This window comes from Zootoca vivipara, chromosome 2 (assembly GCF_965207765.1).
Source record: "Zootoca vivipara chromosome 2, rZooViv2.hap1.1, whole genome shotgun sequence".
In the NCBI taxonomy this organism is placed as follows: domain Eukaryota; kingdom Metazoa; phylum Chordata; class Lepidosauria; order Squamata; family Lacertidae; genus Zootoca; species Zootoca vivipara.
The window spans coordinates 17,889,876-17,914,642 of NC_142584.1; the positions used below are offsets into that span (position 1 = coordinate 17,889,876).

At 46.1% G+C, this 24,767-nt stretch overlaps 1 protein-coding gene across 1 annotated transcript in view; it reads left to right on the forward strand.

Moving 5' to 3' along the window:
* Positions 1–24,767, forward strand: part of RHBDL3 (rhomboid like 3) — a 124,553-nt gene that overhangs the window by 40,668 nt on the left and 59,118 nt on the right. Inside the window, exon 4 of the mRNA XM_060271999.2 lies at positions 23,899–24,057. Coding sequence (XP_060127982.1) covers positions 23,899–24,057 — 159 coding nt within the window. The remainder of the gene's footprint in view (positions 1–23,898; positions 24,058–24,767) is intronic.

The following is a 24,767-nucleotide window of genomic DNA, read 5'->3' on the forward strand; positions in this document are numbered from 1 at the left end:
GAGAGCGGGTTTTTGTGCGGAAAGTTCTGGGGCAAAAAAGAAAAGAAAGGTGCTTGGACAAGGGAGCTTTAAATCACAGACCTGTGCCTGGAAGTGCAGCACAAAAGGATGTCTAGATGAGCCCTAACCTACCTCACAGGGTTGTTGTAATAATAAAAATTGCGGGGGGGGGGGGGAAACCAGCTACACCATCTTGAGCTCCTCAGAGGAAAGGTAGGATATGAAAGTAAACATAATAATAAGCAAGTGCTGTATTTAGTCATGTTTACATCTATGTAGGCATGGCTGCTTTAGAGCAGGCTGGGAACTTCTCCTGGGCCTTCGCTTCTGTGTGTGTGTGTGTGTGTGTTGTGTTGCCGCCGAGCCTTTTTGTTATTCTCTTGGTGAATGAGGATTTTGCCCCAAGTTCACTGGAGGCTGTGTTTGCTCAAGAGTTCATGAGAACTCGGTGATGGAGAGCAGAGAAGGTGCCCGACATGAAGGGATTAAGAGGGGGGGGTCTCTCTAAGACCCTAACACAGTCTGTCACAGACAGCTTTTCTTGCTCCTGGATTGAGGTTCACGCTGTGTTGCTTGCCGCTCTTTTGAAAACCATGTCGAGTGATGTGGGATGCCACTCTGTCCCTGCGGTTGTACTTTGTACCATTCTGCTTCCCGTCTGCTTCATTTAGCCTCTCTCGCCTTTAGCCTTCCATTCAAGGAGCATCTTTCACTCCTCTCCCCATTCAGCTTTCCCTTTGCTGTCTTGCCCCTTGTTAAGACTCCGCTGCCTTCAGCACCATTCATCTCGTCCTCTGGCTCATTCACATTTCTGCTTCCCTTTACTCCATTCATATCCCACCGCCCGTCTGGCTGGCCAACTTCTCTTCTTCCTGGGCTCACCCCCTTTGTCTTTCTGCAATCTCCTTAAACATCTGACAGCTGATAAGGCATGGGGTTTTGAGATAGGTTATTGTGCAGCCCCCCCCTTCCCCCCTTCCAAGGGTCCTAATTTATGCTTGGAATATGGGCCTAAATTTAGCATCACACGTTAAACAACTTAAAAGATTTTCATCTGTTTGTCCCGGTATGACAGTATAGAACTTGCAGTTTGCGATATAAATGCAAAGTGTGTGTGTGTGTGTGTGTGTGTGTGTGTGTGTGTGTGTGAGAGAGAGAGAGAGAGAGAGAGAGAGAGAGAGAGAGAGAGAGTAGTGAGAAATTCTCACCTTCAGAGGCAACAGTATAGTAGCCTTAATTTTCTACTGAAACGTGAAGCTGATATTTAAAAAAGAAAATAAAAAGATTAACTGACAACTGGTAGAAAGGTGAGATTTGTCGCCAAAAGCTATGGCTACTCAGCGAAAATCTATGTGTTCCATTACAACAGGAAAGGAAATGGTCTACTTTTATGTCACAATTTTATTTAATCATCTGTGAATTTTAAAGGTAGTTTTCAAACAGTAAATGGTTTACAAGATAGACTGTAGAGGATTCCTGCTGCTGAATAGGAGCATGGGGGGAAAACTATATTATCGGTATATTGTCCATTGTGAAATCCCTTTGTATGGCAGCAAATTTCATGGTGATGTTTGCTTCGCTCCTGCTTTTTGATGTCCCTGTTCTCCCAGTGAATTATTGGTGTATCTCTGCATTTTATTGGAGACTTCATGGCTAGTACTCAAGACTGAGAAAATATGTTGTGTATGTGAGCGAATAACATGGTGGGCAGGGTGTTCAGCTTTGGTGGGGGAGACCTGGGGTTCAAAAACATCATACCGTGACTTTGGGCCACTCCTGATCTCTGAGCCTTAACAGAGTACAGTGGTACCTCGGGTTACAGGCGCTTCAGGTTACAGACTCTGCTAACCCAGAAATAGTACCTCGGGTTAAGAACTTTGCTTCAGGATGAGAACAGAAATCCCACGGCAGCAGCGGGAGGCCCCATTAGCTAAAGTGGTACGTCAGGTTAAGAACAGTTTCAGGTTAAGAACGGACCTCCAGAATGAATTAAGTTCTTAACCTGAAGTACCACTGTAGTGGGGATAAAATGGGATAACTTATGCCAACTTGAGTTCCTTGGAAGTAGGATGCGTTGCAGAGCAGACATGGGAGCAATGAAATGTCTCCTAACCAATATCTGCACCCAAGTTCTGTTGTGGGCCTTGGGGCAAGTATTGTATGCCTTTGCAGCATACCTTTAACCCCTCCCAATCTCCCAATAATTTTAATTTTTTAATAGAAGTGTTTCAATCTACCAGATTTTCACAAAATAGCGCTCTCTCGCTCTCTCTCTCTCTCTCTCTCTCTCTCTCACACACACACACACACACTTCAGGCCAGTAAAACTGAGATCTATTGCGGGCATGCACACAGTAATTCATCTACCTGTACACATGCACCTTTTTTTTTAAAAAAAAGACAAGATTTTCAAAAAGGAGCAGGAAAAAATGTGTGTCACTCTGAGCCAGGCAAGGATTTGAGATCACCGTCATGAAAAGTTGCCACTTCCTTTCCTCACCTCCTGTTACCTGCAGAGGCAAGTTTTATTTTTAACACAGCTGTTTTGTGGAAGAGAAATTCTGCACAATGTAACTGTTTTAAAAATACCGCAGATTTGCCTTTGGCGGCAACCGGAGGTGGGGTGGAGAAAGGCAGGCTGCATTCAGTCCTTTCGGCGGATGCAAACAAAATGGAAGAAGAGGATATTGTGATAGGTAGAATCCAATGAAACGTCGCTGCTGCATACTTAAAACACAACAAAACCCCACCCACACTATGCACTGCAGTGTATCCACAGTCTAGCACAATGTGATTCTATATTAGATTCCTTCCCTCCCTTATTGGTTTATCTACACATGCTATAATTGTGTGCATGCTGCATTAAAAAAAAATACACTTCAGATATACTTCAGATACACTTCTGTTTCAGTGTATCTGAAGAAGTGAGCATGCACACGAAAGCTCATACCAATGACAAACTTAGTTGGTCTCTAAGGTGCTACTGGAAGGTGTTTTGTTTGTTTGTTTGTTTTTTTAAAAAGTAAGAGGTGCAAACAGCTTCAAACCCAGATTAAACTCCAGTGTGGACAAGTCCCTAGTCTCAATGGAGGAGATGTGTAAAGCTGTCACATGAGATTCAGGCTGCCTTCACAGTCTCTTAAGGTTCAAGCTGCTTCCATGGATTTTGAAACCCAGCCCTTTGCAAAAACCATATGGGGAACGTAATGACAACCTCCACCCATTGCTGATTTCTGACCATGCCAAATTTCAGGTAGAGAAGCTATGGGATCAGTATAGGACAGATGAGTGAACATTTCAAGAAGGACCTCTCAGAAAACAGCCGTTCTTTTATGCCCAGAGTGTTTTCCAGAATAGCCTCTCTCAAATCATCTTAGTGTTAGTGCTGCCTCCCAGAAATCTGGGGGCGAAGATGGATGGTTTTTTCTTCTTCTCACCGATCAACAGCAGGTCATTCACTTGTAATTTAGGTTTCATCCACCACTTTTGACAGCCATGGCTTCCCCCAAAGAATTCTGGGAATTACATACAGTAGTTTAGTCCTCACAGAACTGTAGCTCCCATCAGCCCCCCTCCTTACAATGGAAAGGTGATTATTACTGAGCTTACTACAGTGCTCCTGTTGTAGGGATTACTGAACTAATTGGAGGAAGATTTTTTTAAAGCCTGCTATCCTAAATACAGTTCCTAGGGAGGAAGCCTCATTGAGAAAGACTCCAGTGGGACTTCCTTCTAAGTAAACATGAATAGGATTTTGCTTTGTATATTGAAGACTTTCTGAGGGATCGCACACAAATTGTGAAGATTGGGCTTGTTACATCTTCCTCTCTGAAGCTCAGCACTGGCACCTCTTTGTATACATATGACTGTATTTCATCCGATCCATCCACTGTAATTATTAAGTTTGCAGATGATACCACCACAATGGGTCTAATTACAGGTGGAGATGAATCAGCATATACGGAGGAGGTTCAAAAAGTTTCGACATGGTGCCTAGAGAACAGCAAGACAAAGGAGATGGTGTTGGACTTTCGGAGGAAGAGAGGGGAACTAGCCCCATTGTATATCAGAGGGGGCTGTGTGGAGAGAGTCTCTTCCTTTAAATTCCTGGGAGTTTACCTTAGTGAAGACCTCACTTGGAAAATCAATACAGCACAGGTGGTTAGGAAGGCCCAACAGAGACTCCATTTCCTCAGGGTCTTGCGTAAGAACATTGTCAAACAAAAATTGATGATATCCTTCTACTGTTCCACAATAGAAAGCGTCCTTTCATACTGTATTACAGTATGGTACGCTGGTTTGACAGCCACGGACAGGAAGGCCCTACAGAGGGTGGTGAATACAGCACACAATATCATGGGCTGAGTTCACTAGATGACATCGCAGGAGACTGCAGCAGCTCAGGAGAGCAAGGAAAATTCTCAGGGAAGACTCACACTCCAGCCAGCACCTCTTTAATCTCCTACCTTCGGGCAGGAGATACAGAAGTATAGTCAGCTGCACCAACAGGTCAAAGAACAGTTTTATGGGCTGTTGGGCTGCTGAATGGAAAAAAAATAGTGGTGCAGTTGACTTCTGACAAGCACAACAGAGTGCGAACAAGACCGAGTGTATTGGGGGGGGGGGCTCGTTTAATTTCACTGCACACAGATGGTGTAGTGACAATAAATGTTTATTACAGTGGTACCTCGACATCCGAATGCTTTGACTTCCAAAGGTTTCGACTTCTGAAGTCGACAACCCCGGAAATCTTTTCGCTGTGCGCGCGTTCTGCACCTGCGCAGAAGTGGCACGCGCGGTCCGCACATGCGCAGAAGCGCAAAATCGCGCTTCGACATCCGAAGACCTCGACTTACGAAGAGCACCACGGAACGGATTGTCTTCATAAGTCGAGGTACCACTGTATGATTTTATTAGTATATGCAAAGTGGTGCTCTTTAAATGGAAGGCAGCATGCTACAGGCAAGCCATTATCCCTCAGCCCCATCTGAAAAGTAGCACTGCCCCCTCTCCCCCAGCATGAAGTTGCCAACCAATTGGTTTGGGGGGGTTGCCTGGTCTGCCATAGCCCGAGCCTTTGCAACCAGCAGGTGAAAAGCCTGTAGAGATTCAAGGCAGATCATTTCTGGTTTCCCCACGTTCTGTTTGTTTGTTTGTTTTTTAAAGCACAGGAGCAAAGGGCTTCAGCGCACAAATTGTGCAGTGCAGCCATCGTTCTTGCACCTCCTCTTATGCTTCAAAGAGGCTGTCCATTAAAAACAAAAGCAAATAAATTATCGTTTAGCAAAGCACTAATGTGAATGTTCCATCGGTGCGAGGATTTCACTTCCCCACTCCATGCAAACCCTAAATCTGTTCCAGGGATTTCCCCAACACTCCAGAAAATATATGGGGATAGCCTATGCTTGTGGGGAGAAGGAGAGGAAGTCCCATTGCACTAATGACAACCCTTGGACAAGTGCAATTGTTTAGTTTAATGCTCCCCTTTGCGTGTATAAATGTTGGCCACTAACATTTATTAAAACATTTTGCAAAAACGATGGTGAAACAGCCTTAGGAACCGGGGGGAGAAATGTCTTGGTTAACACTGTGTTCACCATCCGATGAGTAACTTTGCAGCTACCTTTCAATTTACTCCCTTTAATAATGTTGAAAAACTTGCTGAACTAGTGTTGCAGAAGTCTCCCTAGGACAGAAAAGGGGGATGATAGCTGAGAGCCTTTTCAGACCAGCCTTACAGCTCTTAAAATATGTATGTATTTTTTCACTCTGACTTAGCCAAGTGAGAGTGGTTTCTTCCATACATCGTCCTTTATTGTGAAGAGTCTTAAGAAGTGGCTGGGTGTAAGCATATGCAGCTGTCAGTGTGATTTACATGTTGTGTATTTGATCAAAGGACCTCTTCCTTGGACAGAGAAACTGTCCACTCCAATCTGTGCACAGAATGAACACTCCAGTGACATTGGGAGGGAGGGAGGGAAGATGAAGAAGAACAGGAACCCAGAATATGAGAAGCCGTCTATTCCGGGCACACACACACACAAACCCTCATTTAAAGGAGGGACTCAGAAAAGCTAGTCGGCCCCCATAAAACCTCCACTAGGGTTGTTTTCCATATCAATATGAAGAGGTAACAAAAGCAAGGGAAAGTGAGTAGTGTAGGCAGGATTTAAAATAAATAAATAAAATTTTCTGCCTCTTCAGATTTGGATTTAAAAAACAAAAGCTTATTGTTGCAGGGTGGGGGGACGGTGAATTAATTTTCTGCAGCTGCTCCTTTAGACCATAAGGGGAATATGTTGATGCAGCCTTTTATATGGGGCAATATTCAGGGTTGACAGGAAGGGGTTCCCATTTAAATGGCCTTTGAGGCAGCCAGCGTGTTTCACATGATATTTTTAAAAACTGTAATAGAAAGCAAAATGGTTTTTCTCCTTACTTGCTATGTTTTCTGCTTCCCAAAAAAACTAGCAGAATAAGCATTCTTTGAGAAGATCTGTGCAAAGACTCCACACTCCCAGATCTAAAGGGGGGAGAGAGAATTCTTCCCTCGGTGGAGAGCAAGTGATTTCCATCCCACCCTGTTTTTGTCACAATTACCGATGTTCCCATTCCTCTGCAGTTCGGTTTCTGCCAAACATAATTGGCTTCACTGCCCACTATTTAACATAAGTTACATAATTTGCAAAGTTTATATAATTTTTCATATAACGTACATACCTGGCATTCATTTCACTGCACAGTAAATATCAATTTAGAACAATAACAAAATTAGGTATTGTTCGCAGTCATGATGTGAACAATTGCACTCACTTGGCTGATTTCCCTTCCTGACATTTGCAGGTGTGCACACAAATGCAGTCATTTCTGCATCCTTTTCTGTTTTCATCAGAATCCATCCATATCCCTAGTGGGAAGGCTGTTAAAAAGTGCAAGATGGCAAAGGGCCAATGCCTGCTGGGAGGCGGGAGGTAACACCAATCCCTTTTCTTGTTTCCTCTTGAGCCTTGCCAGGATTACCTCTCTTCTTCAGTAGCTTCTCCACTAAGCTGACATTGCCCTCTGCTAGGTTTACTTCCCTCTAAGGATGTAAGCAGTCAGCCCACCCTCCTTTGCCACATTGCCCCCACCTGCCAGCTTTGCCCCGTCTCACATTTCGGGGAATGACATGCCATTGTTTCTCTCCCAGTTCCATCCACTGGGGACTTCCCTTACCTTCCAAACTAACCGGCCAGGGCAGTCCTGCTGCACCCGCTTGTGACTGCTAGAGCAGGAAATCTGCAGCAGTTGGAGCCACCACATATTGCTCACATCCACAGCCTCAGGCTGAGCCCATCGCAAAGCTGGCTGAAAGTCATCTAAAGACATTGAACTAGCTGAACATACCACCTGCCCCCAGGAAATGTGTTCCCTATTCCAAATCGCTTTGCTTGTGCTCAGCAGTATTTACGTCGTTGAAGAGGAAATAGCCTGAACTGAGAAACAACGTACTCTTAATTTTGCTCTTTCCTAAGGGAGAAACCACTGCCCATGCTCTAGGTTCGACAGCTATGCCATTAAAGAGAAAGGGCAGCATTCCTGGAAATGTCAGGTACGGTATTTTTCCTCCTGGGAGTCGTAGGCTGGGAGATCTGCCAAGGTGATAGACAGGGATCAGTGGAATTGGAAGCCCGTTTAAAGCTGCTTTAATACTGAGTCAGGCCATTGGTCTGTCTAGTCTAGGGCTGCATTCAGAGAGGACTAATCTCCTTGGACAGCTCAGAGTGCCAGCTGCATGGGAGCTCAACAGCCAAGGCATGCCAATGGATGTCATTCACCAGAGCTTGAATATCTAGGTTCAGTTTGCTTTAACTCTGCTCGTGCAGTTTGTTCCTAGCAGAGGATGAGAGTCATTATTAACATTTCCATAGGATCTCTCATGGTAGGCAGGTGGAAAGGGAGGCATATTGTGCTCCATATTGCAATCAGTTAGCACAAGTATTCTGGGAGAAGGCTCTCTTCAGTGTTCTAAAATGAATCCATTTCAGTACAAAAGTTCCCTCCTTTCTCATAATTTTCCCTCCTCCTCCTCTCCTTTTGCTAGTCACGTTATACAGAAAAAAGTTTCAAAGCAGATAAAATAAAATCATTTTTAAAAAACAGAAAATTTGAAATAATGCACAAGGCAAAATCCCTAAAACACTCATTGAACAACAAGAAGGGCAACTCCTACCCCACTTTTCTGGTAAAACGTGATTTGGAAAGGACCACATTCAAATGTCACCTCACCTGCAAGCTTACTAGGTGACTCTTAGCCATCACTGAGTGTGTCCCCCCCCCCCGCCACAATTCCTGATTGCATAACGCTGGCCTACCTTCCAGTGCTGTTGTAAGGTTTATTGAGAAAAGGTATGGCAGTCTTCCTCATCCTGGTCCCCTCCAAATGTTGCTGGATTTCCGCTCCCATAATCCCTGATCGTAGGCCAAGTTGGATGGGGCTGGAGCGGATGGGAGTTGTGGTATTTTACACTTGGAGGGCACCAGGTTGGGGAAGCCTGGTGCATATGATGCGCTTTGAACAATGTAAAATTTCCTACCTGGATCCCATTTTTTATCATGCTGAAATCTGCTCGGAGCAGATAATTAGTACCGTAGTTTCCAGCTGTAGCTCTGCTGGCATCCTTTACGTGTGCTGCGAGACACAGAGGTCAAAGGTTAGGTAGTCAAGCGCTGAGCATGTACCCTGTTGCGTACTGAGCCTCAGTGAAAGCGAAGCCTCCGTTTCTAACTCGGGAGCTGAAATCCGTTCCACGTCTTATCCTATTCCTAGTTCCATTAGTTTTAATGGACTCACATAAATAATCGATGAGGAAGGAGGGAGCTGAGGAGGGCCAGGCCTGCAAATATGTCCTTTAGTCTTAAAACAAACAGCCAAACCAAAGACGTCTTCTTGCTGCCCTTCAGCTCTATTAACCACCCACTCTTTTAAGAGGAACTTTATTGCCAGTGATCCCTGGGTAGAATTTGCTTTAATTTTAATGCATGCGTGCACATGCGCACATGCACGCACATCTGTTCTAATCCAAATCGGCCTCACAGCAGCCTTCTTCTCCATACTTGAGTCCTCCTATGTCCTCAGTGGCATTTTTCCCCAGTTGTGGAACAGGCTCTCCAGAGAGACCCACCTGGTGGCCACCCTTAATGTCATTTGGGCACCTGGCCAATACCTATTTATTTTCCTAGGCCTTTATAAATCACGTGCCAGTTGTGTTCTTGTTTAGCTCAGTGGATTTTTACTCTGCTGCCCCTGTATTAAATTGGTTTTAGCGCTGCATGTTTTTGTTCTCTGCTTTTAAATCATACTTTTCGGTGTCTTGTTGTGTTCTATGCCTTGCCTTTTTTGCTTTTATTATAATTGTCATTTAAACCTTTTGCTCTGCGTCATATTGCCTCTTCCTATCTTACAGAGGTTCTTGGGCCCTGTGCAGGGAGTGGTGTGGGCCTTTAAAGGAAGTGGTTGCTAGATTCCTCCTGGGAAAAAAAATCATATTCTGAACAGGGTCAGCCTCTCACATTTGATCCTTTTGGAGGGAAGGTGATTAAACCTGTATTCCTGGATGATGTAGATTTTTTTTGCCATTCCTTGCAGTGTAGCTTCTGACCTGGGAATGCAATTGCTTTAGTTTCATTGGTGGTTGATCTGTGTTTGCCGGTAGAACATGATGACCCTAGATAGCAGCATTTTTTTTTTAAATAAAAAGGATGGACCATATAGTTTGGGTGGATTGCCTAAGACAACAGAATGGGGAGTCTGTGGCCCTCCAGATGTTGTTGGGCATTAGCTTCCATCATCCAGTGACGATGGAGAGCCAGTGTGGTGTAGTGGTTAAGAGCGGTAGACTCCTAATCTGGGGAACCGGGTTCGCATCTCCGTTCCTCCACATGCAGCTGCTGGGTGACCTTGGGCTAGTCACACTTCTCTGAAGTCTCTCAGCCTCACTCACATCACAGAGTGTTGTTGTGGGGGAGGAAGGGAAATGAGAATGTTAGCCACTTTGAGACTCCTTCGGGTAGTGATAAAGCAGGATATCAAATCCAAACTCTTCTTCTTCATCATCATCCCTGATCTCTGGCTGTGCCACCTGGGACTGATGGGAGTTGGGAGTCCAATAGGGTTTGAAGAGCCACAGTTCCTCTATTCCTGGCCCAAGATCTAGGAAAACTAGAAATCATAATAGCTCAGTCAGTAGAGCATGAGACTCTTAAATCTCAGGATTGTGGGTTTGAGCCCCACATTGAGCAAAAGATTCCTGCATTGCAGGAGGTTGCACTAGATGACCCTTGTGGTCCGGTCCCTTCCAATCATGATTCCATGATTCTAAGTCATCCATCAAAAACTAATCAGGGGAGGAACCATATCTCAGTAGTTGAGCCCACCGGAAGGTCTGTACATCAGTGGTAGAGTATCGGGTTTGCATGCTGAAAGTTCCAGGTCTATTCCTTAGCAGCTTCTGGTAGGGCTAGCAAATGTTCCTTCCTGAAATCCTGGAGAGCTCCTTCCAGCAGAAAATACTGAGCTATATGGCCCAATGGTCTGACTCAATATAAGGCAGCTTCCTATGTTCCTTTGTGGATCAGAATACCTTGGCTTCAATCCTTTGCATCTCTGGCTAGCAAGCAATGTGGAAAAAAACCTCTGCCATAGACTCTGGAGAGCCACCACCACCACCAATCAGAGTAGACCACACTGGGTGAACAAATAGTCTGGCCTGCATGGAGGCAGCTTTTTGAAATCAGAGGATACCAGCTGCCGCAGCAGTTTTATCTTTCTAGCCTTTGCCTCTACCTTGCACAGGTGGGGTTATAATCCTTCCCAAACCAGGCATATTCAAGGAAAGGGCAAAGTGAAAACAGAATCTCCCACCTGCTTCAACTACCTGATCAATATTGTATATCCTTTTGCTCATTCTTCTCGGTACTCAAGAGGCACTGCGGAGAGAGATTTCTCATAGACCCGGCCAGAAGTCCTTTGAGAGCTCTGCGCTCCTCTTTCTGCAGCTCCGGAGCTGTCAAGCCAATTCTGCGCTTGTGATTTACTAGGGGCATTACCTCAGCACTTGAATGTTATCTGACTTCTTGCGAGCAGGGCGATGCTTCCAGCCCCCGGGTTCATCTTGGGTCAAAGCAATCTAAAACATGTGAAACGTACAACCTGGATGGTACTTAATCACTATGGGCTGACTGCAGAGAGAGAGCTTTTCTGAATGCCTGTGTGTGTGAGAGAGAGAGGGGGTGGGGGAGAAATCAGTGTTAGAAACTCAGTTATATAAGCTAGGTGCCAAATGGCTCCTTAGACAGTTACAGTCACCAAAGCGGAATGTCATTTTTGGGTAAGATGTAGGGTGGAAAGGGTGAAATGGCTGCTGAGCGACACCGATGACTTTGTTACTTATAAAGTAGCAGTCTATGCAATGGCAGCTAAGAAGATCAGGAGGAAGGAACTAGATAAAATAGCGGACAACTGCAAAGGGGATTCGGATATTTAACTTGGCACATCTTACCTGAGAATCTTTTGCTATTCTATTCTATTTAATGCAACAAATAATTTTAGTAGCCATGATCGTGGTTTTATTGGATGTCTGTGCCCGATGATTTTTATGGTTATTGTTTCTGTTTCCCCCCCCTTTTTTTCTTTTTGTTCTCCTTCTGAATGATGCCATGGCCTATGGCTAGTGCAATAAAAAGTTTAATTGGAAATTGGGTAAGGTGGCTCTAATGTCTTGTTTTTCAAATGATGGACTGACTGTGGTTGATTCTCAGTTAAAACACCTGGCTAGTTCAGATGGCAACCTTGATCTAGGTTGAGAGCTTGAGAACTTAAAGGGGGAAAAAGTGACTTGACCTATTCCAACCTCTTTTTCTTAATGGTGATGCAGACCATTCATAACCGAAGAATATTCTTCACAACTGTGGACAGGCCAGTGTTATAGAGCAGGGGTCAGCAAACTTTTTCAGCAGGGGGCCGGTCCACTGTCCCTCAGACCTTGTGGGGGACCGGACTATATTTTGAAAAAAGAAAAAATGAACGAATTCCTATGCCCCACAAATAACCCAGAGATGCATTTTAAACAAAAGGACACATTCAACTCATGTAAAAACACCAGGCAGGCCCCACAAATAACCCAGAGATGCATTTTAAACAAAAGGACACATTATATTCATGTAAAAAACATGCTGATTCCCGGACTGTCCGCGGGCCGGATTTAGAAGGTGATTGGGCAAAGTAACCCCGGGCCTTGGTTTGGAGACCCCTGTTATAGAGAATAGTCAACGAGACAGTCATAGAATCATAGAACTGTAGATGGGAAGGGACCACAAGGATAATCTAGTGCAATGCAGGAATCCTTTTGCCCAGTATGGGGCTCAAACTCCCTACCCTGAAATCAAGAGTCTCATGATCTTATCAACTGAACTATCAAGATGGTATCATAGATGTTATTGCTATCATTGTTTATGGTTAATATTGATGCTTTCTACACCTCTTTGATTCCCCCCCCCCAAATAAAACTGTGTCTTTTAAATGAGTGAAATTTTATACCATTTCCTCTTCCAAGGAAGGTTTGTGGTAGCTGAATCATGGAAAGAATCTGCTCCTCATCCTTGTTTTCAGCTGGGTGGAGATCTCTTTGTTGTTGTTTTTATTGCTCAGATTGGTCCAGGAATTGTTTGTCCTCCCCATTCAAATGTGAACTCATCCGTGGCAAATGCGCCTTTAATTAAAGCAGCAAATAATCTGAGATTCAGGATTCGTTAACCAACAAAACAAAACAAAATCAAACAAAACACCACCACAACTTTCCTCTCCCTTTAAAGCAAATTTCCTAGGTCATGTTTTTTCTCTACTACGTCACTGGGGTGTCCTTTTATTTCCATAGAGTAATTTTAAAACCTTATAGGGTGCTTGGGAAGTGGGAGAATCTATTCTCAAATTGGACTGTGATTATGCCCGTTAGCATATTTACATTTCTGCTTAAGAGCCTGGTGGGGGGATCAAGGGAATTAAGGGCACTTGTCATTGAAATGCAGAGGAAATCTTGCATGAAATTACCGTTAGTGCCCTATTGTTGGAGGGGGTTTCCAGCCGTCCACACCACACCCTCAAGCAGTTTGGTTGCATTTTGCGCAGTGAAGTGTGAAGTTAGAGGCAGGAGTAGTGCGACTGAAGTTAAAATAGGGAACCATTAGTTTGGCTTGGTGAGAGCATTCGTCTGAAGCTAAGAACTCAAGGGATCCAGATCTGGAGTTAGTCCTGACTTGACCTCTTAATGAAACTGGAGATGTTGCCTGTCCTCCCATTCATAACTCAATAATGGATAAATACTCAAAGCTTCTCTTCAAGGTCAGTTTTGTTTCCTTCCTTTCTTCCCCTCTTCCCTCCTGCCCCCACCCCATCTGCCCTGCCCCTTAGTAAAGGTGGTTGGAGTGGGGGAGGATATGTGAAATGTGTTGAGTTTTACAGTTGCTAAAAGAGAAGAATAGATACTTTCTGAAGAACCAGTGCACTTTTCTGAAATGTATACCTGGCAACCATTCCCCAAAGGGGCTTTGTAGCAGTTCCTTTTTCTTGACGTGGAGATGTGTAGGTATTGCTTATCATAGGTAGGTATTGCTTATCATATTAGCAGCAAGAAAGAATATGGGGGACGGCTTATGAAGATAAGAAATGAAACCGAGGACATGATCTAGGTCAGGCATGGCCAAACCTGGCCCTCCAGATGTTTTGGGACTTCAACCCCCATCATCCCTAGCTAACAGGACCAGTGGTCAGGGATGATGGGAATTGTAGTCCCAAAACACCTGGAGGGCCAATTTTGGCCATGCCTGATCTAGTTGGTCCACCTGTTTAAAGAAGCTGCCTAAAAACTCAAAGGAGAATTCGTACTCTCAGCACTTGAGTAGTGTTTACAAGGCAAAATATCGCTCCTTTGTCATATGTACAATGTACATTATCCCGGAACGTAGCACGGGATAAGTGGAGCTGCCTTATGCTGCTTCTCAACCCAGAGTTGTATGGAAAGTCACACCTGGGTTTTGAGGAGTGGGTTTCCTATCCCCTTACCTGTTACGACCCACTGCATTGGCTTCTGGGTGTAACTGGACTCACAACGGTACCATCCCTGACGATTAGGCAAACAAGAATGCCTATATAGTTAGCTGTTGGTTCTCCAGTTACAGTGAGGGCAGGTGGGCTTCTGAACCCTTTACCTTTTGGGGTGGCCCCTGCTTTAAGAATGCTGTGGGCTGTGATTTGACTTGCAGTACTTTAGGATAGATCAAGGGGCGGAGCTTGCAGATTGCATTAAGGGGCCTTCTGCCACAATGAATCAGCCACTGCCTGGTATGTTATTTTTGAGGCCAGGTGAATCTGTACTGTGATGTTGTAGCTTAGATTATGTAGATGGTGCAGCTGACATCGTCCCTTTTAAATATGTTCCTTCAGTTGGGTCGCGTGTGGATGTCCTGGGTGAGCCCACCTAAGCCCCAAAAGCTCTGCATGCTTGCCCATACTTTTCCTGGAACAGTTGCCTTAATGCATGTGCAGCTGTAGCGCCGCAGATCCTTCCCAGAAACCCAGCCTGAGCTAAAGGGGGTGGTAGCTGATTTTGCCAATTTTGGTAACCTGTAATTAACAATTTGCGTGCAGTTTTCGTGAGCCTGGCAAAGAGCAGCTTAGTCAGGGGACGTATTGTACTTGTTTAACAGCGCTTGCGTTTTGAAATGGTTACTGTCAAAGGAAACTCGGGTCACCCTTTGGAAAACCTTGGAGGAATTCCCCATTGCGCTCTTCCGTCAGTGCTAGCATTTCAATTTGCCAGGTGGAACTGTCCCCCCTTTTCTCCCCGCCATGTGCTGTTCTGAGTTTCTCCTGTACCACCACCACCCATGAGGTGCATGTGGGGAGGAGAGAGGAGAAAGCCCTACTACGGTGCAAGTGGAAGTCCTTGCCCAGGGTTTCCACTGCTGGGACTCTGTAGGTGAATCCTGCCTAGGACATTTTGAGTTACTAGCCTTCTTTGATAGTTGCCTCTACCTCGAGCCCCACAAATCTGGCAGCTCCAGTTTTGTTGGCAGCCCTTGAATGGTACATCATTTGATTTCCCTCCACCAGAGAGTTGAATGTGTCACCTGATGCCTCTGATATGTGGAGTGTTGTGCCTGAGGCAAAGGGAGGACTATTGAAGGTCTATCTATGATGGTACATGCGTGTATTTGACATTGCAGCTATGGAGTGATGAATAGGTAAAAGGTAAAGGTAAAGGGACCCAGGTGGCACTGTGGTTAAACCACTGAGCCTAGGGCTTGCTGATCAGAAGGTCGGCGGTTCGAATCCCTGTGACGGGGTGAGCTCCCGTTGCTTGGTCCCAGCTCCTGCCAACCTAGCAGTTTGAAAGCACGTCAAAATGCAAGTAGATAAATAGGAACCGCTTCAGCGGGAAGGTAAATGGCGTTTCCATGTGCTGCTCTGGTTTGCCAGAAGCGGCTTTGTCATGCTGGCCACATGACCTGGAAGCTATACGCCAGCTCCCTCGGCCAATAATGCGAGATGAGCACGCAACCCCAGAGTCGGTCACGACTGGACCTAATGGTCAGGACTATGGGGTTGCAGCACTCATCTTGCTTGCAGGCCGAGGGAGCCGGCGTTTGTCCACAGACAGCTTTCTGGGTCATGTGGCCAGCATGACTTAACTGCTTCTGGCGCAACGGGACACCGTGACGGAAACCAGGGCGCATGGAAACGCAGTTTACCTTCCCACCACAGTGGTACCTATTTATCTACTTGCATTGGCGTGCTTTCGAACTGCTAGGTTGGCAGGAGCTGGGACAGATCAACAGGAGCTCACCCCATCGTGGGGGTTTCAACCGCCAACCTGATGGGCAAGCCCAAAAGGCTCAGTGGTTTGTACCACAGCACCACCCGCGTCCCTTGGAGTGAAGAATATCCTGTATGTGAACCAGCGCCAAGCCATGAGTACAAATACACGGGGCGGGGGGAATATAGGGCCATGTTGAGGCCCCTGCACTAGTTGATCTTCTGCTATTCAACAGGCCTGCCTGGAATCCTGACTATAACATGGGCAGTTGCCACAATTCATATTCTGTACAGAATGTTAGCTCGTATACCTGCCAAAAGCAAGATAGAAATAGGAAGGGGGGGGAGAGAGAGAGACTGTCAAGTAAACAATATGTCATCGGGAAACATCTAGTAGGGCCTTTATCAAGTGGATTGCTTTAGCTGAAGTGATAATTCGGTCTTGTAATAATTCTTCCCTATTTCTTGACATATTTGGTTCCAAATGCGCTGCTATATTTGTGGGTGTTCGCTGCTTTTTCTTTTTCTTTTTAGCAGAACTGGCTACGCTTTGAGAATCATTTTTAACTGTGCCCTTTAAATATAAAGTGCAAGGTTTTATACTCTCTAAAAGGGCACAGTGCAGGCTTCACCTCTCTTTGGCTTTGAGGAGCACATTATTAGTGGTTATGCAGGGGAAAGAGATGAGAGGAGCTAGAATACCAAGTTCAGAGTAAATAGGCATAAAATGATGTAATTTGGGGCAAATGTATATATATATATATCTTGATGAGTCTACACTGACAGTGATTAATCAGCAAAGATATCTTGGGGTCATGGTGGTCAACACAAGGAAATTGTCAGCTCAGTGTGCAGCAGCAGTGAAAACAGCAATTTTTGTTTGTCTAGGATTATTAGCAAAGGGATTGAAATTAAAATAGACAGTATCCCAGTGCCTTCCATTGCCTTACTAGACTTGCTCTGCTGCTGAACTATTGAGTGTCTTACAGGCTGTTGCTTATATAGTGTTTTTGTTTTTAATTGATTGATTTTTATCTATTCTCCAAGTTTTTAACTTTGTATGTAAGCTGTCTTGGGAGGGCTTGGGAGGCCCTGAAAGGTGGCATATAAATGCTGAGAAAGAAGTAAACAAGTGAATTAATTCCTCTTAAATCTGCAATGGAGTCACATTTGAAATACCGGTACTGCCTGTGCTCCTGTCCATTCCATCTCGTGAAGGGCATCACAGAGCTCTCAAAAAGAGTCCAGAGAAGGGCAATCAAAATGATGGAAAAGGCTGGAGCCACCAGCCCAGAGAGGAAAGGCTAAAATGTTAGTTTGTTTTTAAAATTGAAATCTGATTTTGGAAAGAGAACATAATGGGGCATTTATAAAATTAGGCACCAAGTGGAGAGGTTTTTCCCCTCTTTGCTTTTCTCATCATAACAGAACTTGAAGCTACACACACAGCATAATGGACTTATAGAACATTCTGCCTCAAGATGTGACTAGGACTGGACAATATCTGGTTTTCAACATTGCAGTACATCACTAGCTAAATATTGTAACACTAGTGTCATTCAGCCCGTTCAGTAAACGGGCGCTAGAACATGTGAGGAGTGGCGGGGCCGCGGCCTTCCCTGCCTCTCTGCGCTCGGTTGCTGCGTCTGGGAGGTGAGGGGAGACGCAGAGAGAGAGAGAGAGAGAGAGAGAGAGAGAGAGAGAGAGAGAGAGAGAAGATACCCCCCCACACTTCCTTACCCTCCTCCTCCTCCACCGTGTGGAGCCCTCTTTCCTTCTTTGCGTTTTTTCTTCCCGCCTTTCCCCTCTGAGGCAAAGGCTCCCCTCACGTGAGGCGGGGCTCCTGCCTGGCAGTGCCGGAGCTCCCTGCGGCCGCAATGGCAGCGCCGGCGCTTGAGGGAGCCGGCCGAGAAAAGAGAGGCGGAGGTGTGGGGGAAAGAGCCGCAAACTCTTCCCGCCGCAGCGGCTGCTAACGCGGGTGGGCGGGGAAGGAGGGCGGCGGCGGCAGGCATGTGAGGCTCGGCATGGCGGGACCCGGCCGGGGAGCCTCGGCAAGAGCCAGTTGCCATGAGAGTGTCCTGGCCGCGCGAGCAAGTGTCTCTGCATCCAATCCCTGTGTCCGTGGGGCAGATGCGCAGTAGTGCAAACCCAGGGACACAGGGAATACTGGACGCAGAGACACTTTCACTTTATTATATAGGATACTGATACATCATGATGTGTGAAATAAGGCTGGTAGAGGCATTGGCTGGCTTCATGGTTTGTCCTGCATCATGATTTTTGCATAGCGCGCACACGCACACACACATACACACATCATGATTTGCAATATATTGCCAGGTCAAAAATTATGAAACTGATATCACGATATGGACTTCAATCTGGTTTTGGACAATATATTGCCTAGCCCTAACACGCATCATGATTCATCGATGTATTACCAGGTCAATAATTATGAAACTGATAGCACAATACGAACTTCAAACTGGTTGTGTTTAATGGTGACGTTTAATGGCTTTGAAGCAGGATGAGACAATTTGATGAAGGATAGACTGCTGTTAGCTGTGACAGCAGAGTACTACCGGTAGTTCATTGGAGTGGGAAGTGGAGAATAACAAAGGAAGCCTGCAGCCTTCGTGTGGGTTTCATGGAAACGCCGGTCTGGCCCACGGCTGGGAAAAAGATGTTGGTCTCTGTGGCTTAGTTCTGATTCTGTGGTTCTTCTCCACCAGCTTGTTATTTGGGGGCCCTTTTTCAGGCAGAGGAGAGCCCCTCTGATTGTGATCTGAAGGTGCTCTGATTGAAACTGCAGAAGTACACGTTTTCTCTGCCAAGCGATCAATCTTATGCCAACTTTGGTTATTGTTGTCCTGTAGACTTCCTTTCAGGTTCTCCGCTTGATGGGAAAACCTGTGCCAGATTTAAGCTGCTGGCAAGCTGCTACTTTTGCCATCCACGCTGCTCGTCAAGGCAGCTTTTTCTTCTGCTGCGTCCAATCAATCTCAGCCAAAGGTGCAGCTTTTGTTCGCTGTCAGAAAACAGCGAGGTAGTTTTTTTTAATAGTTGTTGTTTTTTAAAGAAGAGAGATTCTTGTCGCTCTTACCAAACGGCCTTTTCTCATGTACAACATGTTTCCATGGAAAAATGCCCTCCTGGGCTGAAAATTCGCTCATAAATCCCTACCTCTTTTCTTCTGCTTTTCAATCCAACCGACAAGCTTGATATCATCATTATTGGCAAGCGGAGGCCAGCAGACCAAGTTTGGAAGATCAAAGGCAAATCTCCCTGCAGCTGAGATCTAGCCAAGACTAGACTGCATTGGATTTACTGTAAATGGCACTTCGTTACTATTGGGATTCGGGTTTACAAAAGAAAATGTCTTGTGTCCGATGCCAGTTCTGGCTCCTACTTTTAATTGCGAGCACAAAATGAAAGTTTGAATCCCGGCAAATTTTATCTCTCTGTTCATTGCACCTCCTCTTGCAGGAATAAAACCATTTGCAAGGACTTTATTTATAGTGCCCAGCACCCAGTAAATGTTAGAATTCTCCTCCTTTTAAAATACACTTTATTTAAATATTAGCTGGCCAGGCTGTGGCTAATCCCTGTGATTTCCCCCACCCTGTCCCGATCCATGATCTATTCTTTTTGTCGTCGTCCCCGGCGGCTTATCCCTGTGAATCCCCCAACTCCCTCTTCCCGGTAACCCCCACCCAGGGGAGGCGTGGTTCCCTGGGTGAGCCTGGTATTTGGGGGGTGGGAGGGGAGGGTGAAGGGATTGTGGGAGTATGTTTGTCCGTTGTTCGTTGAACGTCCACTGGGGGGCGCAATTTTTGACCGCAAATTCAGGTTTATACTTGTCTTAGGTGTGTCAGCTGGTCAGTGAAAGTGCATGACTACCTGCTCACATGTGAGTTTGAGGTTGTGGCCAAATTTCAGGACGATCGGGTAAGTGCTTGTGGGAGAAAAGTGGGGAATAACACACATGCACCTTCACCATTTTTATATACAGTCGTACCTCGGGTTACGAACACGATCCGTTCCGGGTCGCAGTTCGGAACCCGAAAAGGTCGCAAACCGAGCACCATTTTTGCGCATGCGCAAAGCGTGCGCGCCGCTTCTGCGCATGCGCGGAACACACACACGGCGAAAACACTTCCGGGTTTGCGGAGTTCGTAACCTGAACTGTTTGCAACCTGAGCGGTTCGTAACCTTATGAAAGAGCAGTGCATTTCATTAACAAACTACATTACAGCGCCATTCCCCTCCCAGAGTGGTTTAGTGGTCAGTCCCTCTTCCCGGGGAACTCCGGGAATTGTAGCTCTGTGAGGGGGAAAACAGCACCTTTAACAAACCACAGTTCCCAGCAATCTTTGAGATATGTTGGATATGTTTCGTATGGTAACTGCTTTAGATGTATATTGCAGCTGGGGCCTTGGTCTCTGCATCTGTAGCTGAAGTAATTTGGCAGCAGTTGATGGGAGAGATCCCTTCTTGAGCGCAACTGTGAGTCCAGATGGAGAAATAGCTGGCATCCCTAAATGCACTTTCCCTGTGAGAGAGCTTCCCTATGTACATGGAGAAAAGCTGGACGTGATCCAGAAGGAAGGAGTAAAATGCTGCCTGGAAGTAGTATCGGAGTCTAGGAGGCCGTGTCAAAACCGGTCACGGTTTGCGTGCCAGAAACCAGAAGGAAGAACTTATCAACATCAACTGCAGCAAGACCAGACAACGTTGCAGGATGGGATTGAGAGAATGATAGCAATTGGAGCAGAAAATAGTTTTTTTAAGGTCACAGGCAGCAGCTCTGTTGCTGAGCCATTGCAAACCTGCTCCTTACAGCCTGATTTAGCTATACATAAAATATCTCTCTCTTGTGCTGCCTGTTTCTCTCTCTTGCTTTTTTATTTTATTTTTAATGACAGACATCTGTCTCAAAGTTCCTTGCTGTCTGGAAAAGCTACTGAAGAACAGGAACCCTCAAGTGACACCAAGCAGTACAATACATTCTGATATATTTGATGGAGATCAAACTTGCTCTGCAGATACATCAACTATAAACTACAGTCAGCAGAATTGGGGGGGGGCACTTTTTTCCACCAAGACGTCTTTCTCTTCTGCTGGAGGCAAAGGCATTCCTGGAAGGAGAGAGGAGAGCTCATGGAGCTTGTGCTGATGTTCCTGCTGACTCCTGTAGAATTAAAATGGCTTAAAGGGACCTCGTGGGCTGCAGTGCTTCTGGTTGGGCTAGGAGAGGGGTTGGCAAAAAAAATTAGGCGTGGGCCGGTCCACTGTCCCTCAGACCTTGTGGCAGGCTGGAGAAGTGGCATGGAGAAGCGGGGGGAGCTGGAAGAAGAGACGAGGGGGGCAAGTAGTCCTCCCCTCCCAGCCCCAGCCGCTGTGCTTTCCTTCCCAGGGGCTGCCGCCACAACTGCTGCTGCTGCTGCTCCTTGTGGGTAGGCAGAGAGAGCTCGTCCGCTCCACACTCTGGCCCACAGGAGCACCAGGGCGGCGGGGGGGGGGGGGAGATGAGCAGCGGAAAAGGGCTGGCTTCGGAGAGGGGCTGCTTAAAATGGCGCTCAGCCAGCTCAGCCTAGCCCCCTTCCTCCTCTAGGCAGGGCGGGGAGAAGCCAGGAGGAGGGAGAGAGGAGGCGCCGCTGCGCTATGGGGGGGGGAATGGAATGGCACAGGGGGGAAATGGCGCAGCCCGAATGAACAGAATCCCCACGCCAATCCACGGACAGTTTGCGGGCCAGATCCTGAAGGCAATTGGGCCTGATCCGGGCCCTGGGCCTTAGTTTGACAACCCCTGGGCTAGTACCTGGGTTCGGAAGTCCCCACTCAGCCATGAAGTTCACTCAGTGGTCTTAGGTCAGCCTCTCCCTTTCCTTTTTTTCCTTTCTGCCTTAGCCTAACCAAATTTGCAGGGTGGTTGTAAGAGTAGACTAATACTAGGATGTGGCAGTTTACAGTGTCCCAGGCTCTGCAGAGCAAGGGTAGCTAAACTGTGGCCCTGCAGAAGTTCTTGGACTCCAGCTCTCATTACCCCTGAGTATTTTTCATACCAGCTGGGGGTGATGAGACCTCTAATCTAACAGCACTTGGAGAGCCACGGGTTCCCCATCATCTCTGATTGAGAGGAAAGGAAGGATATACCGTAAATGTGAACAATATTCTCATCATATAGCATGTTATTTACCTTCATGATCCACTTAGATGTGTGTTTTCAGTTTGCATTTGGGGGGACAGGGGGTGGGGAACTGCGACTGAATGTTTTTAACAACGGCTTGGGCTTTAATCAGTAGATTGATCTACTAACGTTTAGGTTGATTAACCTATATCAGTCCATTTTAATCCTGGGTGGATAATTTTAGATGAGAGCTTGGAAAGGAAGGGTACATCTGTGTGTTGTTCCTTTTTAAAAAAAGGCTATTTGAGTTCCAATGTGCTACTTTTAAATATATAATGAAAGAAAGAATATTAACTCTTGCAACCAGAGTGGGAAGAAGAGCAGGACCTCTCCTCCTCCTCCTCTTCCTTCCATCCCATTGACTACTGTGAGGGACAGGAGCTATAGACTACCCCCTCCCATCTTGACCACAAGCTCCTCCCCGAGCACAAGCGGGAACGGGGAGGGAGATGAGTCTAGCGGGGAAGCAGGAAGTAGAGGGCAGGGCTCTGACAGGGTCTCAGAGCCCCTGCTCCGCCCGGGAGAGGAAGGAAGGGAGAGGGAAAAGGGGAGGCAGGAAAACACGGCTAGAAGACCCCTCCCTCCCGTTCCGGAACTGCGCAAGAAGAAACGGGGGCGGAGATTGGGGATTCCCAGACTACTTTGTTGGAAAAAGACGCGGGAATCGCCATTCCGGGGTACTGACCCAGACTGAGAACATGTACTCTGTACAGCTTCTGCACTGTAAATAGTCTGTACATAATAAAAGCATGAAAAGGCAGTGTGTCTGAGCGTTGTTACTCTAGAGTAGCCGCCAGCGATCCTGTGACAACTACATAGAAAGGGAATTAACTATGCCAGCCCCATTGCTAGCATAGTGTTCTGTTGATTCTCTTTCTATGTTGGGAGAATGAAGGAGCTTTGAATTTGGCTGATTCACACTGACCCCCAACATGTCTGGTCCCCCCCCCCCGGTACCATTGCCGGGAGCATTTATACCAGTGGAGCATTCCGTAGTTGTCCTGGGGGATCAAGGGTTACAGGGGGTCCCTTTTCAATGGCCCTGCAGCATTTATGTCACACCCTAAGGCTCTTTTGACAGCCCACACCCAAACATTCTGCCATCATTTGACATCCCTTCTCTAACTGAGGCTCAGTTTGGTTTTCAACATCTTGCCCAAGAAAAGCAGTGTGTGTGTGTGTGTGTGTGTGTGTGTGTGTGTGTGTGTGTGTGTAGATTTCCTCCCAAGTGCATTAAAATTCATCTATTTTTAATTAAACGAGCGAGAAAGCCATAAGCTGCAAAAAAAATCATTTTATCCAAATTTGAATGCAAGATAGGGAAAAGGTAGGTAGGTTATCCAAGGTTGATAAAACACAAAAGGAAATTCTGCTGGGTTACACAGCAAGAGACATTCATTTCATTTATTGAATTTATATACTGCCCTGTACCCGGAGGTCTCAGGGCAGTTCACAAAAAAAGATCACACTATAGCCAAAGGCCTGGTTAAAAAGGAACGTATAATGAAGGTGCCAGGCGAACTTCCCTGGGGAGAGCATTCCACAGACGGGGAGCCACTGCAGAGAAGGCCTGTTCTCATGTTGCCACCCTCCTGACCTCTCGAGGAGGAGGCACATGAAGGAGGGCCTCAGAAGATGATCTCAGGGTCTGGGTCGGTAGGAGAGGAATTTATGTTTGCCTGAATTATTGGAATCTGTCAAGTCATCTGAAACTAGTTCTTGGTTCCTCCTGTGTCATTAATAGCTGTGGATTTCCCTATCATTGCAATATGACCATAATCGAAGCTATACGCCAGAGATGGGGGATGTGTTGTGCGCTAATATACCAAACTTCATTCTCTTTGGTTCTCTCTTTCAGTTTGACCCTGAAAACACTGGCTATATCAGCACGGAGAAATTTCGAAACCTCCTCCAAAGGCATGGCTCTGAGCTAGATCCACACAAACTAGAAGTTCTTTTGGCCTTGGCAGACAACAATTCTGATGGGAAGATCTGCTACCAAGATTTCGTCAACTTGGTAAGTGATTCTGTGCTGATTGCAGGCTTGGCTCTAGGGACCCTATCCTGATTTTCTGCTCCCTTCTCACCACTGCACTGGGCATCTCTCACCCGGAAGGGTGGTGTCAAAGGGTGTGGAAGAGGAGTTAGCCTGAAAGGCTTTCCATCTTCAAAGCAATTCTAGTTATAATGGCCGTATGCTGCCTCCAGAATCAGAAGGAGCATGTCTCTGAATATCTGTCAATATAGAAACAACAGCAGGCTATTGTGCGGAAGTCCTGCTTGTGGTCTTCCCAAAGGCTATCTGGTTGGCCACTGTGAGAAAAGAGGAAGGAAGACCCGATGGGACTTTGGTCTGGACTGTTCTTATGTTTTTAAATGCTTCCCCCCCCCCCACCGCCACCACTTCAAATTAGCTGAGAGGCTGGGTTTGGACCTTGTTAGTGAGGATATTGTTGATTGGGAAACTTGGAGATCCTTCTTGATAATTGACCTGATGGTTTCTGGTTCAAAATGTCCTGCCAAGAGCTGTGTTATCAGAGCAAAGGTCTTTCCCACAAAGGTCAGGTGAAATAAAACAAAAATTCTTGGTATTTTTGCAACCCACTTCTTGTGGAAGATAACAGTTTTTTCTTCAGGGGAGTCTTAGCAAAGCAAACCCTTGAGAAAATCCAATGCTCAAGGACGATTCTTTTTCTGCATTCCGAGGCATACTTGTGTGCCTAATCA